General features: G+C 37.9%; 1 protein-coding gene across 2 annotated transcripts in view; it reads left to right on the forward strand.

The window, feature by feature from the left end:
- The first annotated feature begins 662 nt into the window (after positions 1-662).
- Hs6st (heparan sulfate 6-O-sulfotransferase) overlaps positions 663-20,953 on the forward strand; it is a 46,428-nt gene continuing 26,137 nt past the window's right edge. For both annotated transcript variants that reach the window (XM_071693485.1, XM_071693494.1), the window contains exons 1-3: positions 663-1,498; positions 11,899-12,022; positions 13,512-13,623. In XM_071693485.1, coding sequence (XP_071549586.1) covers positions 795-1,498; positions 11,899-12,022; positions 13,512-13,623 — 940 coding nt within the window. In that variant the 5' untranslated portion in view covers positions 663-794. The remainder of the gene's footprint in view (positions 1,499-11,898; positions 12,023-13,511; positions 13,624-20,953) is intronic.

The raw sequence follows: 20,953 nt of genomic DNA on the forward strand, positions 1-20,953 counted from the left end.
TTAAAATAATCATGTGAGTCACACGTTGTTTGGATGAGTGTCAGTGAACAGAGATGGGTGTGTTGGGATTGAGTTTCAGCAACTCAGTTGTCCATGTGGCACACAGGATGAACTCCAAACTTAGGCTAGGAAGGAAGTCTGAGTTACAGTATATGATAAGACCACTGTATTTACAATTTAATGCGTGTTGTATGATTAAGATTTCGTTGTGTATCATTTATCAGAAAGAGAGACAATAATTTCGTCAATAACTGGGCCTTGGACATCAGCTTTCGTTTTCTATGACAGAAGCAGGAAGCAAGCACTTGTTCCTGTGAATATTGATTATGAACAAATGTCTTGGCGTAATCCATGTATGGATTATAATTCATGGTATTTTATTATGTACAGGAAGAATTCTCTTGTATTTGACACATTGCAGTAATGTCTATAAAGTATTTCTTTCCAATACTTTGTTTATATTGTATATATTGTTCGGTAACTCTTAGCTTTGGCTTCATTACCCTCCTGGAATTATTATTCTTAGTTGTGAAAATAGTATCATATGATTAAATAATCGTATATTATTTGTCTGATGGCTGAGATGAAGTTTATTCATTGGAAAAGATAATGAATCAGTTAGTAAATTGCAAAGATATTACTGGTGGAAGTCCTGACACAGGAAACGGAACATATGGGGCTAAGCCAGCAGAAGACATAGTCTGTAATTTGTATTCAACATTGGTGAGGATGAGCAGATGATTGTAGCAGTTGGTCTCCTGTCATCCGGTCCCGGACGATAAAAAACAAGTACTATGGGACTTGTGGACTGTGAGGTGCAGACAGAGGTTAAGTTCTTGCTGAGTGCCGTGGAGAGTGGAGAAGACGGTGGGTTTACGAGGCGAGTGTGGAACAGAAACTATAGCCCGCAGTTGGACTACAACTCAGTTTCTCGGGAGGTCTTCATGAGAAAAGGAATCAAGAAATGCATATATATGCTTTTGATTTTGATTTTTGTGGGTGGAGCAGGAATCATATTTATTGGGTATTACTGCCCAGACTCGGTGTGTTCTATGAGGTCAGTGCCGTCTGTGAGGTACAGTGAGATGAGGGACGGCATAAATCGCTTCCATCTCGAGACTGATGTTATTGGTATGCCCTTAAGTGACAGTCTGAGGTCAGGAACAGGACCCTCATTTGAAGATGTCATCAGTCGTGATTTTCAGTTTGACATTGAAGACCATGATGTTATTGTTTTCCTACATATACAAAAGACTGGTGGAACAACCTTTGGAAAACATCTTGTTGGAGACCTTGATTTAGCCAGAAGTTGTGTGTGTCACAGGAGAGTGAAAAAGAGATGTACATGTCTGCGGCCTGGCCCTAACTCTGATGAGATGTGGTTATTTTCACGTCACTCCACGGGATGGAAATGTGGACTCCACGCAGACTGGACAGAGTTGACGAGCTGTGTTGATGACATGATGGATAAGATTGAAGATCATGAAGTAAAACGAAGGTAAATTGTTATTTTCCTGCAAAAAATGTTTTTATAGGTCGTAACACCTTATTATGTAGGTAATGGTTACATTTATGGGTGTCATATTAGGTGATAATTACTGTCGAGGTAAATTTTCATCTTACCCATTAATTGAAATTAGCTTTGGATAGCAGGTGAATTTGGTTTGCAGTGCTGTTTTGTTAAGAAAACAGTAACACTAAACCTCGAATAGTATATGTGCCAGGAATCATTCTTAAGACTAAAAATTATGTGAGACCACACTTGGAGTATGCTGTTCTCATTTAAGGAAAGCTATAGACACTTCAGACAAAGTCCAGGGAAAAGTTATTAAAATAGTTTCAGAATTAAGAAACTATCACATAAGAAATTTTAAATTGACTCCAGTCAACCACATTGGAGGAAAATTACTTGAAATATACGTATAGCACTATTAAAGGATATGAAAGCACCGATAGCTCAAACTTTTTTCTGGAGAATAGGAATGAGTTAAAGGTAATGATCACAAGATTTTTAAGAAACAAAGTCAAAAACATTAGAAAGTGCTTCTTCTCAAAGAGTGGTAGACTCCTGGAATGAATTACCAAATGAAATTATCGATTCAACCACATTAAAACAATTTGAGGAAATAAACTAAATAATCACTGATTGTAGAATTATTTTGAAATGAGACAGGTTTACAGGCATGCATTAAAAGCAGTAGGTGCATACTAGTCTCGCATATTGATACTGGTAAGTGCGTGCATGAGAGAATTGCAATAGAGTCGGTGAAATACACCAGCAAAACTGTCAAAGACCCAGTTAACTTAAAAAATGTGTTTATGTCAATACTTTTTTACTTTTTTGTGTATATCTGTGTGAATAAGTTTTGTGATTCCCAACTTAATTATATACATCATCCTTTTTGGACTCTGAAAAATAGGTCTTTTTCAAGTGAAGAACGATGGCTCTCATAGTATGAAAGATTTTCATATGAGAGAAATAGAACAACTAAGAAACAAGTGATATGGGTGTCATCTTAACCAGGAAGGAATAAGTAACATATAGTGAGAGCGTATTGCAAGGATAACCATAATTGCTCCTCGGTCTGATGTTGACATTTCTTGCTTGGTGGCACTGGGTTCTTTTTATATTAGTATAAACCACACCTGCCACTGTTGCCTCATATTATACAAATAACCTCGTTCCATGTCTTTGTTGCTTCTGCAGATGTATATATGATTTCATTATGACATTTGTTGTGAGGTGCATTGTTTAGGGAGACCCTTTAGAGAATACAATAAGAAATGCAGAGTGTGATTTAGAGCACTGTTTTTTATTCTACTTTTTTACAGTGGGCAATAGTAAAGTTATGTATGTCACGAAAAATGTTAAATTACTTTGTGTAAAATATGGAAAACACATGTTAAAAATCAGCAGACCTATGGACCTCTTTAACTTCCCTGGCAATCTAACCGTATTTTGATGTTGAATATTCCAGTGAAAATGTAACAGTCACACCCATGATTAAGCATTTTAATAACTGCCAAAGCATTTCAACAAACAGATGAGAGACTGAGCACCCATTGGGGCCAACAAGGAATGTGCGCTGACGTTGTTGTGGTTGTGCAATATTTCCAAAACACTTAAAAAGTCTGAATTATTTCAATTTTTATAGAATAGAGGTATTTGCATCAATAGTATTTTTGTGGTTAGAAATGTCCTTAATAAGCACAGGTTTAGCTGATCAACTGGGCTGTGGGCCACAGCTTCCTGCTGCTTGGTCAACCATACCAACTCAGCAGCTTGGATTCAGTCCATTCTTTAGAATAGAAGACATCCAAAGCCTACACCGAGTAAACTGTTAAGGATCAGAATTACATCACTAGAGTTGTCTGAAAATACTGAGGTTGTACTCTTAAGGGCACAGGTGTGGAGAAAATCTTGAAAGGTATGCATCCCAGCTAACACTGAAAGTTAGTTCCACGTTCCATGCTTTCATTATTTTTGAGACACTAGTTGATTTGGTTCATCAGATATTTCAAAGGATTACTTACTATCAAAACAATTATGTTGGCTTTCTGTATATAAGGTTTTTAATTTCGCATGTATATATCATTTTCTAACTTTAGGCTACAGGCATGGAAGACCATAAGATAATATCATTAAAATTAGAAAGTGCAGTAAAAGCCCAATATTGTTTATCCCTTAAATGTCTCACTAAGTTTTCCCTTTTCCCTTCCAACCCTCGAAATTCACATTTTTCAGGTTTAAAAGAAATATTTATATAAGAAGTTGAATACTAAGTTATCAGTTCAAAAGTATCTTTCATCCACTACTTTTATTCTAATACTATGTAGAAGTTTTGTGATGTTTTAGCACAGCACTAAAAAGTGCAGGATTTAGGCATGGGTATCAAGTGCATTGCCACCGAGAAGCTGAATTCTGATTATCATTATATTTTTACATATTTAATGAATCTTTTCTTATAATCAGAGTGATTCATTAAGAACTTTTTCTTAAAGACAAAACTATAAAAGTTTGTAAAATTACCAGCTGCATCAGTCAGATACAGTGTTGTGCAGTTACAGGCTACATTGCCTCCACTTTTGCTTGAGAATTTTCTCCTGCCTGATCCTGGTCAACTTTCAGTGCTGGAAGGACCAGTGCCTATAGAATTCCTTTCTGCACAGTCAGAAGCAGATCTTCATGGTCAGTCAGTTCAGGTTCATTGTCCTGGTCTTTTGAGTATAGTTAAAACTCTCAGTTTCCTTGAAATAAATTATTAATAGATCAGTCAGTAGTGGTTTATTGAATGAAGGCAACCATTTCACTAAAAATTCACAGTTGAGATATTACAGAGCTCACAAGAAAATTCATGAGACTGCTTTCATTGGTGTGGCTGGAGGATGGTAGATTGCGGAGATAAATTATCGCACACTGCCACCTCAGCCACCCCCAGGCTTGGTACACAGCTTTGAAATTGAGGTATCACTCCACTTTTATAGATATCCACTTATAGCTATCTTGTCCTAGAAATGGATTGGAAGACATACCTCCAAAGATACAGGACAGATATGGACATGGCTGAAGAGAATACAGTTGTTATTCAGGCTGGGACCAACAGCATAATTCAGGGAAGGTCTGCAGAGATCCTTGATAAGTATTGAATATTTATTGAAATGTTTGAAGAAAGCCACAGAGAGGTTGTGATAGTAAGTCTTCTTTGTGTGTACATTTTAGTAAATAAGTCCCTGAGTTAAATGGTCCTTATTTGTGGTGAAGTGAGTGCATCTACATGTCAGACAGGTTTAGTATATATATTTATGGGACAGTTTCAGAGGAGGTAGGAGCTCTTTTTACTAAAGATATCCTGCACTTAAACAGGAATGGTATTGCAAGACTGAGACAAACCCATAAAACAGGTGTTTATTGGGAGCACGTTGATAATTAACACAGGAAACCAATTGTCAATAAGTTCAGATCTGACCATATATGCTGGACTACACATGATCCCTGGGGACAAGGAGGTCTTACATCAAGGGCTTCACTCTGTCAATCTGAAGGAAACTACAATGTTTTTTATAGAGATGCCCAGAGATATTAACCTATGAACTGACATCATATTCTCTGTCAGATAAGCCTGATATAGTAGTAACAGAACCTTGGATAAATTCTCACAAAAAAACACCCACTTTCATTTAGTTATACCAGGGTGTATATATATATTATATATATATATATATATATATATATATATATATATATATATATATATATAAACACCCACTTTCATTTAGTTATACCAGGGTATACATGTAGGAAGAGAGGAAAGTGATTGGTTCTCAGTGAATGTAGGTTTGCAGCAGGGTTGTGTGATGTCTCCATGGTTGTTTAATTTGTTTATGGATGGGGTTGTTAGGGAGGTAAATGCAAGAGTTTTGGAAAGAGGGGCAAGTATGAAGTCTGTTGGGGATGAGAGAGCTTGGGAAGTGAGTCAGTTGTTGTTCGCTGATGATACAGCGCTGGTGGCTGATTCATGTGAGAAACTGCAGAAGCTGGTGACTGAGTTTGGTAAAGTGTGTGAAAGAAGAAAGTTAAGAGTAAATGTGAATAAGAGCAAGGTTATTAGGTACAGTAGGGTTGAGGGTCAAGTCAATTGGGAGGTAAGTTTGAATGGAGAAAAACTGGAGGAAGTAAAGTGTTTTAGATATCTGGGAGTGGATCTGGCAGCGGATGGAACCATGGAAGTGGAAGTGGATCATAGGGTGGGGGAGGGGCGAAAATCCTGGGAGCCTTGAAGAATGTTTGGAAGTCGAGAACATTATCTCGGAAAGCAAAAATGGGTATGTTTGAAGGAATAATGGTTCCAACAATGTTGTATGGTTGCAAGGCGTGGGCTATGGATAGAGTTGTGCGCAGGAGGATGGATGTGCTGGAAATGAGATGTTTGAGGACAATGTGTGGTGTGAGGTGGTTTGATCGAGTAAGTAACGTAAGGGTAAGAGAGATGTGTGGAAATAAAAAGAGCGTCGTTGAGAGAGCAGAAGAGGGTGTTTTGAAATGGTTTTGGCACATGGAGAGAATGAGTGAGGAAAGATTGACCAAGAGGATATATGTGTCGGAGGTGGAGGGAACGAGGAGAAGAGGGAGACCAAATTGGAGGTGGAAAGATGGAGTGAAAAAGATTTTGTGTGATCGGGGCCTGAACATGCAGGAGGGTGAAAGGAGGGCAAGGAATAGAGTGAATTGGATCGATGTGGTATACCGGGGTTGACGTGCTGTCAGTTGATTGAATCAGGGCATGTGAAGCATCTGGGGTAAACCATGGGAAGCTGTGTAGGTATGTATATTTGCGTGTGTGGACGTATGTATATACATGTGTATGGGGGTGGGTTGGGCCATTTCTTTCGTCTGTTTCCTTGCGCTACCTCGCAAACGTGGGAGACAGTGACAAAGCAAAAAAAATATATATATATATATATATATATATATATATATATATATATATATATATTCAAATTACAGAGGTATAAGTTTGTTGAGTATTCCTGGGAAATTATATGGGAGGGTATTGATTGGGAGGGTGGAGGCATGCACAGAGCATCAGATTGGGGAGGAGCAGTGTGGTTTTCAGAAGTGATAGAGGATGTGTGGATCAAGGGAGGGTTTGTGGTTTCAGAAGTGATAGAGGATGTATGGATTGGGGGGGGGGGGTTTGGAAGTGGTAGAGGATGTGTGGATCAGGGGGGGGTTTGTGGTTTCAGAAGTGGTAGAGGATGTGTGGATTAGGGGGGGTTGCTATTTCATGTGTATATATATGTATGCATATGTTGAAATGTATAGGTATGTTTATGTGCATGTCTGGGTGTTTATGTATATACATGTGTATGTGGTTGGGTTAGGCCATTCTTTCATCAGTTTCCTTGCATTACCTTGCTATTTCATGTGTGGCAGGGTGGTGACAGGAATGGATGAAGGCAGCAAGTATGAATATGTACATATGTATATATATATATATATGTATGTATATGTTGAAATGTATGGGTGTGTATATGTGTGTGTGTGTGTGTGGGCATTTATATATATACTCGTGTATGTGGGTGGGATGGGCTATTCTTTCGTCTGTTTCCTTGCACTACCTCGCTAATGCAGGAGATGGTGATTAAGTATAACATATTTTGTATGTGGCAAGGTGGCGATGAGAATGGATGAAGGCCGCAAGTATGGATATTTACATGTGTATATATGTATATGTCTGTGTATGTACATGTTGAAATGTATATGTGCGTGTGTTCACGTTTATGTATATACATTGTATGAGGGTGGGTTGGGCCATTCCTCATCTGTTTACTTGCGCTACCTTGTTGACACGGGAGATGGTGGTTAAGTATGATAATAATAATGATAATATATATATATATACATATATATATATATCCCTGGGGATAGGGGAGAAAGAATACTTCCCACGTATTCCCTGCGTTTCGTAGAAGGCGACTAAAAGGGGAGGGAGCGGGGGGCTGGAAATCCTCCCCTCTCAATTTTTTTTAATTTTCCAAAAGAAGGAACAGAGAAGGGGGCCAGGTGAGGATATTCCCTCAGTGGCCCAGTTCTCTGTTCTTAACGCTACCTCGCTAACGCGGGAAATGGCGAATAGTTTGAAAAAAAAAAAATATATATATATATATATATATATATATATATATATATATCTTTCTTTTCTTTCAAACTATTCGCCATTTCCCACTTTAGCGAGGTAGCGTTAAGAACAGAGAACTGGGCCTTTGAGGGAATATCCTCACCTGACCCCATTCTCTGTTCCTTCTTTTGGAAAATTAAAAAAAATAATGAGAGGGGAGGATTTCCAGCCCCCCGCTCCCTCCCCTTTTAGTTGCCTTCTGCGACAAGCAGGGAATACGTGGGAAGTATTCTTTCTCCCCTATTCCCAGGGATATATATATATATATATATATATATATATATATATATATATATATATATATATATATATATATATATATTATATTATTTTTTATTATACTTTGTCGCTGTCTCCCGCGTTTGCGAGGTAGCGCAAGGAAACAGACGAAAGAAATGGGCCCACCCCCCCCCCCCCCCCCCCATACACATGTATATACATACGTCCACACACGCAAATATACATACCTACACAGCTTTCCATGGTTTACCCCAGATGCTTCACATGCCTTGATTCAATCCACTGACAGCGCGTCAACCCCGGTATACCACATTGCTCCAATTCACTCTATTCCTTGCCCTCCTTTCACCCTCCTGCATGTTCAGGCCCCGATCACACAAAATCTTTTTCACTCCATCTTTCCACCTCCAATTTGGTCTCCCTCTTCTCCTCGTTCCCTCCACCTCCGACACATATATCCTCTTGGTCAATCTTTCCTCACTCATTCTCTCCATGTGCCCAAACCACTTCAAAACACCCTCTTCTGCTCTCTCAACCACACTCTTTTTATTTCCACACATCTCTCTTACCCTATTATTACTTACTCGATCAAACCACCTCCCACCACATATCGTCCTCAGACATCTCATTTCCAGCACATCCACCCTCCTGCACACAACTCTATCCATAGCCCACGCCTCGCAACCATACAACATTGTTGGAACCACTAGTCCTTCAAACATAGCCATTTTTGCTTTCCGAGGTAATGTTCTCGACTTCCACACATTCTTCAAGGCTCCCAGGATTTTCGCCCCCTCCCCCACCCTATGATTCACTTCCGCTTCCATGGTTCCATCCGCTGCCAGATCCACTCCCAGATATCTAAAACACTTTACTTCCTCCAGTTTTTCTCCATTCAAACTTACCTCCCAATTAACTTGACCCTCAACCCTACTGTACCTAATAACCTTGCTCTTATTCACATTTACTCTTAAATTTCTTCTTTGACACACTTTACCAAACTCAGTCACCAGCTTCTGCAGTTTCTCACATGAATCAGCCACTAGCACTGTATCATCAGCGAACAACAACTGACTCACTTCCCAAGCTCTCTCATCCCCAACAGACTTCATACTTGCCCCTCTTTCCAAAACTCTTGCATTCACCTCCCTAACAACCCCATCCATAAACAAATTAAACAACCATGGAGACATCACACACCCCTGCCGCAAACCTACATTCACTGAGAACCAATCACTTTCCTCTCTTCCTACACATACACATGCCTTACATCCTCGATAAAAACTCTTCACTGCTTCTAACAACTTGCCTCCCACACCATATATTCTTAGTACCTTCCACAGAGCATCTCTATCAACTCTATCATATGCCTTCCCCAGATCCATAAATGCTACATACAAATCCATTTGCTTTTCTAAGTATTTCTCACATACATTCTTCAAAGCAAACACCTGATCCACACATCCTCAACCACTTCTGAAACCACAGTGCTCTTCCCTAATCTGATGCTCTGTACATGCCTTCACCCTCTCAATCAATACCCTCCCATATAATTTACCAGGAATACTCAACAAACTTATACCTCTGTAATTTGAGCACTCATTCTTATCCCCTTTACCTTTGTACAATGGCACTATGCACGCATTCCGCCAATCCTGAGGCATCCTACCATGAGTCATACATACATTAAATAACCTTACCAACCAGTCAACAATACAGTCACCCCCTTTTTTAATAAATTCTACTGCAATACCATCCAAACCCGCTGCCTTGCCGGCTTTCATATTCCGCAAAGCTTTTACTACCTCTTCTCTGTTTACCAAATCATTCTCCCTAACCCTCTCACTTTGCACACCATACCTATACATTTCAACGTATACATACATATACATACACAGACATATACATATATACACAAGTACGTATCCATACTGTTTTTTAATGGACTTCATGGATCTGGCGGTGAAATTTTTTGTAAGCCTTCACCAATCAGGTGTCAGCACTCCATCAGGTTTGATTATGGTCACGCCGTTAATGAAAAAGTGATGAATTATGTATGTGAAATTTCATGTCCATCCTTTTTGAGAAAAATGGCCTTTCATCATGAGACAATCTACATGCACATTTATTTGCATCAAGCAAGAGAGACTGCTCATTACCCTGAAATAAAGACTCATTCTGTTTTCACCTGTTCAGAAGCCTTTGCCAAATTAACTTGTACAGACAGTCAGACCTTGTACAAACAGGCAGACCCCTGTGATCCATCTCTTATTCCAGAGGAGTATGCAAGGGCTATGTTGTGAATGACAGACTTATTTCTGTGATGACGAAGAGGCCTCTAAATCCTGCCAGTGCAAAACTTGCATTCTGCAAATTTAAGCAGACTATATCCCAAATAATTTATTCCACGTATTACTGCCTATTCCTGTAACTGCAATACTGATAAACATGGAAGGTTTGCAGCAATGGACAGTGATAATGAGTAATTACTTACCCTAACTGATAATTTTAATCTGAAGCTTTTCATTAAATCACCTTGGTATTTCTCATCCCTGTGACCTTACTATATTAAGAAAACTTGTATATCTGTACTGATGAAGTAAATTTTAACCAGAATGTCGTGTTATATGCATGGTCCACTTTTGAGACTTTGTAGACTTTTGTTGATTTTTTCCACTACCATAATATAGACAAGCGCGTGAGAACAAATAGTCAATAAGACATCTAAGACTTATTTTGCCATTTATCACTGTCATAAGGCGTATATGGGGAGGGGACATAATGTGTAACCACTATCACAAAATAACATTTTTTGTATATTTTTGGGTGTATTACTACTGAAAGGCATTTGTGGATATTGTTCACAATTTCTTTCCTGATAGATATTCCTATTTCCAAAATAATCAGAGGTATATGAATATAGGATAAATGTCAAAATTAACCATTCCTTTGAAAACATAAGTAAAATAAAGTGAATATTGAGCAAAAACATCCCTGGGAATAGGGGAGAAAGAATACTTCCCACGTATTCCCTGCTTGTTGTAGAAGGCGACTGGAAATCCTCCCCTCTCGTTTTTAATTTTCCAAAAGAAGGAACAGAGAAGGGGGCCAAGTAAGGATATTCTCTCAAAGGCTCAGTCCTCTGTTCTTAATGCTACCTCACTAATGTGGGAAATGGAGAATAGTATGAAAAAAAATGAGCAAAAATATATTTCTTGTTTATTTGACCTCTGGCCACTTTCTGATGCATGGAATGAGAAATCTTTGTATATCATTAGAAAAAGTACATCCTGAGAAAAGGTGGTCATTTGTGGCTTTTGCTCTTCAACTGATAGAAATATGGCATAATATATTTACCATACCATAAATTTTCCCCTTTTATTTATCTATATATCTATCAGTATCTCTAATATCCATTCCCTCTGGAAACTCCCACCAAGGGGGTGGCCACTGGAAAAGAGTTTCCACGTATCCCTGTCCTTATGTGCCTCCCTCACAAACACCATCCCATGCATTCTTCCATCTTTTTTCTCCCTCCTCTACTGTATTTTCCCATAAAAAGAAAATGCCTTTGGAATTTTTGCACTTCAAACCAGATGTCCAGATTCTCTTTTTGGATGTCTCAGACCATATCAAAGATGGCCCAAGGGACAAACAAAATATGGCAGGGTATCATTTCAAAATACATGTTTTTGGTTCTTGGGTCCTTTATTTTGCGATGCTGTAGACTTGGGCAGATCACTGTGGCATGTGAACCTCGAGAATGAGCACCTGGTGGCCAAATAGCTTTTATAGTGGTTAATGGGAGTGAATCATCATGGATTTGCCTCATTTTGGAGATAAAACATTTTTTTTTACCTCCTACCAAGCAGGTGTTTTCTCAGATGCCCATAAAGCATGTATGGCAGAAATGGTGTTTCATCCTTCTGAAACTACATTTGTAACACAGCATCTCTCTTGAATACATTTCATTTTTCAGGTATTTCTACATAACATTTCTGAGGAATCCTCTTCACCGGTTCCTGAGTGAGTTCCGTCATGTACGTCGAGGAGCTACATGGAAAAATGCTAGACTTCTCTGCCAAGGAAGACATGCTACAAAGGTCAGTGTGTTAAGAACTGCCTTTAGTACTCTACATGTCTTTTAACACTGACATGGCAGTAATGGTTATTTTACTACAAATATGAATAGGTATCCCCCTTTCTATCTTCGATATGTGTTCCTGGATTATGCAGCATAAAGGAAAACATATTGAAACCATTTTTATCATAGGAAAACTTCCTAAATTTGTCAGCACATCACTTAGGAATCCATTTCATCAATTCCTGTGTGAATTTTGTCATGTGCCTCAAGGAGCTTTTTGGAAAAATGCTAAATGTCTTAGTTGGGAAAGATTTGCTAACAAGGTTGGTTTTAAGTTTACTACATGATATCAAACAGTGAAATGGCAGTAATAGTCATTTTGCTATAAATCTGAATGGATATCCCCACTTTTATGTATGTTAGAGATGTGTTTTGGAAAGTACAGCATGTGAAAAAAGGATATAGTGAAACCAGTTTTACAGTAGCGTGCAGTGAGATGAAATTGGTTTTATATTCCTCTGTTTCTTTGTAATTTGTATATAAGAATATGAATAGAATGTCAGGAAATGTCCAGTACAGTGTAGCTATGTTATTGACCAAAGTGTTTAAATATTCAAAAAATATATCAGGATTACAGTATTGTACAAAAGTACAATTGTAGCATGAATAATACTTAACTAGAATGGCTTAGGATCTGAGCTGTCTGGGGTTTGAAGTGTGTGGCAGATTCATGCAGACAAAGGGCAAGGGTTGCCTGGTTCTTTGTCTGAAGTTGGATGTTTGAAGAATTTTTCAGAGATAGCTGAGCACCTTTTTTTTTTTATCTCTTTTGATACAGCCTCCTTTGAAAGACTGAGGCATATGTTTATTAATTTGCTGAAAATAAAACTTCTTTTTCTGTTTGGATTGCTTTCACTGAAATTCTCACATCTGCAAGGCAATTGAGTAATGAGTGCTTTGTGTCTTCTTGATGGTGGTCGCATCGTGGGTGTGAAGGGTCTTGGGATATGTTGAAACAGTGTTTTTAGTGTTGTAGTGATGGATGGTGCCCAGAGCAAATGTGGGAGAGTGTGACTCCTGTTTGTTTGGGGAATGTGGTTTCTGGTAGGTTTTTATGTCTGGTGGGTTAGAGTTAAATTTAAGATTAAGTTGGGAGCTCAGTTCATTGGTGTTAGGTAGCTCCAGGAACAAATGAAGAAAGCCACATTTGCTCACATCTATTCTTTCGCTGTCATGTGCAGAAGAGAGTTGGTAGGGGAACTGAGAAAGACAGTTATTGAGAGGAAAATAGAAGAAAAACTGAGAGAAATAATTTTATGTCTCATCATTCCAATTGCTTGTAAGTATATCTTATTTGATGATTTAGGTAGTAAGATCTATTTAAATGTTTTCCTTAAGTCCAGAATGGGAAACAAAAATAAAACAAGATGTTTTAATGTGTATACTGTTTCAGATTTATTCTTGTGTTAAGAATTTCAGTTGACTATAATTTCTTCAATTATTTTTAGGAGGAATTACCTCACTGCTATGAAACTGAAACTTGGGAGAATGTTACCTTAGATGAATTCATGGCTTGTGAAAGCAACTTGGCAATCAATAGGCAGACCCGTATGTTAGCAGGTATGTATATCTTGGTTTTTATTTCACATTTTTGGACATAGGTAGATTTGCCCAAGATTTAGAGTGAATGTGTGTAATTGTATTATTATTTGGTTTCCTCAGTCTTCACAGAGTCATGTTATCCATAAACCTTGTTATTAGGGCCATATAGCTAAACACTTAGTTCAATGACATTTCTTAGATATGGTTATCCTGTGCTAGGCAGAAAGCTAATAGTTATGCGTGTGATGGGGGTTTATGGATTACAGAAGATACGAATGTGAACAAAATGATGAGAGTTTATCGCATTAGCATGTGAGAAAAAAGTGTGCACACTTAATATGATTTTCATGATAGTGGTTCATTCATAGGAAAAAAGCTAATTACAGAGGTCCATACCAAGGGATTACATTCCTAGAATCCCCATGATTGACAAAATCTTAGTTGGTGAGGTATGCTGTATAAAAAATGGGAAGTTAAGGGGAGTGAGTCCTTCAGAATTAAAGATAAACATTTTGTACTACAGAAGGAACGTGTTTATTTTGCATAAGTGGTGATGTGCATACTTGTACATAAGTAAAGATATAAATTGTATGGAATGATGGTAGTACATCAGCCCTAGTACTCTGGGCTTGGCCTCTGTATTTCTACAAAGCAAGCAGCCAGCTTTGCTGCACAAAGGACTACCATATTTTTGACATACTAATACCAAAAACCCTCTCAATAGATGGTGCACTGTCACCATGTGCTAGGTGATCAAGTAAGTCCACATTTTGATCTAAAGACTCATTTTTCTTGCTCTCTTTGGGGTAGAACAACTCTCATCACAAACTCTTGTGTTTAGTGACCATATCTAAGGATTCAAAGTACAGTAATTCCTCAAATAAAATGTATTTAGTCTACATGATTTCTTTATGAGGCTTTCAAAGTAGTTACATACTCTTTTCACAAAATGTGCCATCTAACCATAACTGCAAAGTTAGGTTGTGCAGCACTGTCTCTCCAGTTTCTGTTCAGCTTAGTTATAAGGTAGAATGAACATGAATATGTCATACATTCCATCACCAACAACATGCTTCCCTTTACTTTTTTTGTTATAAAGTCAATAGTAAGGATAAACTTTAGCTCCAGAGACTCTCACCTTACCATGTCTATGTTATTCCTGATGTTAAAGAATGATACAATAATTTTTCTTACTCTTTCAAAGCAGGTGACATGGATTAATCACTGTTAGTATGTTACTAGAGCTTGGCCAGGGAGAGATACGTGGTTAAGAAGGTAGCATGATACACTACTGTGCTGTGATGACTGATTGAATAGATTATTCAGTACTGGAGAGTGACAAGTGATGGTCAAGACTACTTTTGAAGATATTAAGAGTGATGCTTTGAACAACATTTTACAGGAGATTTTTTTCATGCATCATTATTGTCGTTGGTAAAGAAATATTTTGTACAGTGTAGATTAACTCTGCGACTTCTAAGTTTTAGTCCAATTCCTGTTGTTGGTAATGCTGGCACTACTGTAAAGAAATGTTCAATATCAACGGTGATAAATCCTTTGAACATTTTAAGATATTCTATTTATTTGCTCCTGAGGTGCCTCTTCCCTAGGGAAAACAAGTTTAATTCTTGTAATCTCTCCTCATATGGTTTTTTATCCAGGAAGGAATCAATTTAGTTGCTCTTTGCTGTACTGCTTCCAGTTTAAGAATATCCTTGCTTAAATGGGGCCCCAATACTGCTCAGTATAATTGAGGTGTATGTAAAGTTTTTGTTAGTAAATCCTAATATCCTATTTGCTTTCTTAAAAGCTTCATTGCAGTGCTAGGAGAATTTGAAGTTATTGGAGACAATGACCCTTGGATCTCTCATACTGGAAATGTCCTATATCTTGTGGCCCATATTTTTTGTTGAGGCATCCTACTTGTAACAGCTAATGGTAATTAACGTTAAATGGCGTTTGCCATTTACTAGACTGCTCAGCAATTTCATATAGATACTCTTGTAATCTTAGCCTATCTTCTTCAGTTGATATGGCATTGCCATTCTTTGTGTTATTTGCTAATTGGACACTTGTGTTATTCAGCCATACATCAATATTGTTAAGATAGATAATGGAAAGTATAGGCCCAAGTACAGATCCCTAGGGGACCACACTAGTAATGGGTAATCACGTTGATGGTTTTCCAATACATTACAACTCTCTACTACCTATGGCCTAATTGTGTATTTGTAATCAGACTCGTTCATGCGCCCACTCTCAGTTAGTTGCTATAGTTTCATAAACATGAACATAAAGTAAAAATATAGAAATAATACTTTTCACTTAAAAACAGAAAAGTCCATATTTATCAGTGTCAGGGTAAATGCCATTGAATGCAATGTACATGATGAAAGTAGGGCAAACATAAGCATGGAGCATTAGCCAAGATTTACCAGAATGATACAGTGTATTTTTTCCAAACTTCCAAGGTTGTTTTTATGAGTTGGGAGAACAGTGTTAGATAGAAAATAAGAAAAGATTCTTATAGCCAAAGAAAAACTCAGTTATTTTGGCCTTATCTCTCCTGTGATATTTCTTAAGCACAGAAGCTCCTCGCTTTACGATGAGGTTACTTTCCAATAACCCCATCATGAGTTGAATATTGTGAGTTGAAAATACATTTAATATGTATATTTGATAATGTACATCTAACCTACCAAACATCATACCTCAGCCCAGCCTACCTTAAATGTTCTCAGAACACTTGCCTTAGCCTACAGTTGGACAAAATCATCCAACACAAAGCCATTTAACAATAACGTGTTGAATATCACACCATCATAAAGTCAAACCACCATAAGTTGGGTGCATCTGTACCAGAAATAGTAAAATGAAAAAGGAAATATACTCTCTCTTATGAAATGAAAAGACATCATATAAGAATCCTAAAGCCATGAAGAAACATTTGACATAATCTTACACTTACTCAAGGATAAATTGAAAACTTGCTGAAGGAACAAATGGTAAGATAGCTATCCTACCTTTTGAGTCAAATGGTTAGAGCAACATAACATTTACTTTCACCACGAGTCTTTTATTTCTCCTCAGGTAAGTTGGGGAATATATCACTTGCATCTTGACCTTTACACTGGAGCTATCAAAAGACTTGTGTACCAATGTAAGGAAAAAAATGCAAGAAGAAAAAAAATTATCCTTTAGAATAAAAGTTTTTCATGCAAACATATGAAAAACTATAAAGAAATAATCCAGTATATACCTTTGTTTTGCCATGATGGAGTGTTCAAGTGAGCTCCTGGTTTTGCTTAGCCAAACACCTCTGTGCATAGCAAGATAGGAGGGAGCAGTGTGTAGCAAGAGAGGAGGAAGGAGTAGGGAGTGAGTTGAGTGTTGAATTTGGTATGCAGTTTTTAAAACTGTGGCTTAGAAAGTGGCTTAGAAATTTCCTTTCAGGTGATGTATGTTCACATTTGGTTGTTTCTCAGCAAATGATGTATGTCACAGTTAGGATATCCAAACAACAACTAAATGAGTAACTGACACAGAGTAAACTAGTTTATCGTAGCATTGCCGTAAAACTTACACTTTATTTCATTATCAACACTTTTCTTTGCAGTAGACTTCTCTTGCACACCACCTGTACCAGTGAAGGAAGTAGATGTATCAGCAAATGATGTATGTCAGAGTTAGGTTAACCAAACAGTAGAAAGTAAGTAAATGGCATACAGAGAATGAACAGGTTTATCAGTCCAGGAATCAACCATCTTGGTAGCTTGACACTGCATTCTCTTCATTCTGTCTATGTCTTGTTTTAAGTAGGGTGATCAAACCTGAATACAATATTCAAGATAGGGATGATTTAGCGAATTGTAAAGGGTAAAGATGATTTCCTTACGAGTTGAATTCAAAAGCCCTACCAATAATCTTGTTTACTCTTTTCATTGCTTCTATGTAATGCTTTCTTGGTTTTAGGTCCTCACAGATTATTATGCCTGTCTTTTTTCCTCATTTGATTTTTGAAAACCGACAGCATTCATTCTGTGGCATACATTTTCATTTTTATTAACAGTATGTTTGAGGACAATGTGTGGTGTGAGGTGGTTTGATCGAGTAAGTAACGTAAGGGTAAGAGAGATGTGTGGAAATAAAAAGAGCGTGGTTGAGAGAGCAGAAGAGGGTGTTTTGAAATGGTTTGGGCACATGGAGAGAATGAGTGAGGAAAGATTGACCAAGAGGATATACGTGTCGGAGGTGGAGGGAACGAGGAGAAGAGGGAGACCAAATTGGAGGTGGAAAGATGGAGTGAAAAAGATTTTGTGTGATCGGGGCCTGAACATGCAGGAGGGTGAAAGGAGGGCAAGGAATAGAGTGAATTGGAGCGATGTGGTATACCGGGGTTGACGTGCTGTCAGTGGATTGAATCGGGGCATGTGAAGCGTCTGGGGTAAACCATGGAAAGCTGTGTAGGTATGTATATTTGCGTGTGTGGACGTATGTATATACATGTGTATGGGGGTGGGTTAGGCCATTTCTTTCGTCTGTTTCCTTGCGCTACCTCGCAAACGTGGGAGACAGCGACAAAGCAAAAAAAAAACAAAAAAAAAAAAAACTTTGCACTACTGTATATCAAAATTCGTTTGCCACCTATGAGCTCAATCCATCCTTTTTTATATGGCAGTTTGAAGCTGTAGATGTTCAAGTTCATTTGTAGATTTATTTTCTAGCTCAGTATCATCTGCAGATTTTAATATCTTACAATGCAGAAAGAGAACTGGTCCCAAGACTGATTCCTGTGGCACACCACATGTAACTTACATCTAACCATTCTGAAGCTTTACCATTAATCACAACCCTTTGTTTATAGCCACTCAAACAGTTTCCTTTCTACCAAAGAACAACCCCATCATTACCATTTTACTTAATTTTTACTTGTAACCTTTGATGTGGAACAATATCAAATGTTTATTGAATATCTAGATAGATAACTTTCATCAAACATGTTGATTATAGCTTAAAAAAAATCAAGTGAATGTGTCTGAGATGGGTGATTTTGTCAAAAACCATTCTAAGAATCACTTATTAGATGACAGCCCTCTAAATGGTTTACAATTTTGTTTCAAATGATGGTTTCCATAGGTTTTCAAAGTGCAGACATTAAGTCTATTGGACGATTATTTCCAGGCAGTATCTTATCACCTTTATTGAATATCGGTTACATTGATAACTTCCATTCATCTGGACCTTTACTCACATCGTGACTTTTTCTTAAAGGAGCAGTCAGTGGCTTATGCCACTTTCATTGTTCTTGGATAAGATGTATCAAGGTCTACCATTTTGATTACTTTTACTTTGTTTGTTGTGGAACATTCTTTCTCGTAGTGAATCTGGATTTGAGACATGAGTGTGATTTCAGTTGTTAATACAGATGCAAAAAAGTTTTAAGGTTTTTTTATTGCTTCATTGTCTCGAACTAAGTCACTGATTTCTGTAATTAATGGAGCAATTGACTAGGTAATGACTCTGCTGTTTCTGATGTAGGTAGAGAACCATAAAGGGAGTATTTTACTATTTTCAGTGATATGCACCTATCATGTTGAATATTGGTCTCTTTTGAGTATCATATGAGATACTTTTGTAGACACCAGGCTCTTCTTTACTCCACTGTTCCATCATCTTGACTTTGTTTTAGAAATAGGCCATCTACTACTCACTGACATGTATATGTTGAAAGTGACCTCAACAGCAATTTGCCAGTGATCTCTTGTACCAAAATTTTCTCCTATCTTTCTCTCAGTATCTCTGATGCCCATTCCCTCTGTAAACTCCCATCATTGGAATGGGCACACTTAAAAAGAGTCTCCTCTTATCACTGTCCTTACATGCCTTCCCACCATTCTCTACCTCCATTACTTATCTTTGCTGTTTCTCCATTTCCAGTTGGTCTTCTCACACCAACCCTGTTAATTGTACTGCCATACATTCTTCTTGTAAATTCCCCATCTTGCATTCTTTCCTTATGTCCAAACCACCTCATAGTATTATATTTCACCCTCTCTACCCCTCGATTATTCATTATGTTTGTATTCCCTGCCTTACTCAATTGCCCCTACACTCCCACATCTCTTTCTTCATTCTATATAGTCAAACCACATGCTTCTCTCATATAGCTCCCTTCCACAGCCTGGATCCTTGATCTCTATGACTCATTCCATGTCTGTGTTTCAGCTACATAGATTAGGGTTGTGAGGACTATGCTGTCTCATAATCCTAGCATCACTTCCGTACTTACATACACCTTTACCTTTCATTATTCTGTAAAGGGACCCAATGACTTCTACTCTGTACTGCTCTCCCACTTACCTCTCCTTCCATATCACTAAACTTACTGAGATAGCTATCATATACCTATCGGAGCCTAAACATGCATGAGGGTGAAAGGTGTACAGGGGATAGAGTGAACTGTAACTATGTGGTATACATGGTTCAACATACTGTCAGTGAAGTGAACCAGGGCATGTGAAGCATCTGGGGTAAACCATGGAAAGATCTGTTGGGGCCTGGTTGTGGATACTGAGCTATGAATGGAGGAGAGCAGATACAGCCTTACTTTGTCTCTTCATGTCTCTACCTTTCTAACACAGGAAATGGCAATCAAGTATGAAGGAAATGAATTACTGTATACATACTATTTCCTTTGAATATAGGAACAATAATAGCTTTCACCCAATTCTCAAGCAAAACCTTCTGCTTCCATACTAAATTATGTATCAAATGCATCCACTTTGTCACACTTTCAGAATTCTTCATACTTCAATATTTCATCCATAATGCCAACTATCCCAGGTACCCTTCTACCTTCAACCATATTGTTGCCCATTTTGCCTCCATTTTTTCTATAAGCCCCTGCACTTGTATCCTTTTCCTTATATCCTCCATGTAACAACTGCCTCACCTTCCCCCACATTCCTGTTCTTCAAATACTCTTTCCATATTCCTATCACTTTCTTCTTTTGATTCAGCAATTTCCCTTCCTTACTTCTCACATTTACATTCCAGTCTTACATCCACCTCTTTCCTTTTTCACCGCATTCCAATACAATTTCTTACTTTCCTTAAACTTTTAACTCAACCTTCTTCCAAAATTTTCATCTACTTTTAAAATCTTCATCTTCTCATTATTTTCTTTCCTGTATCTTCTTAATCCTGTGCTTACACTTCTTATATGCTTCTGTCTGCCTTTGCTGAACTTTCACTGGTACATTGCTTTTGAGCAATCTACTGTATACCTCTCTCCTCTCTTCCACAGCACTTCAAATCTCATTCATCCACCATGCATTTCCCCTTTTAT

Source organism: Panulirus ornatus, chromosome 4 (genome assembly GCF_036320965.1).
Source record: "Panulirus ornatus isolate Po-2019 chromosome 4, ASM3632096v1, whole genome shotgun sequence".
Classification (NCBI taxonomy): Eukaryota; Metazoa; Arthropoda; class Malacostraca; order Decapoda; family Palinuridae; genus Panulirus; species Panulirus ornatus.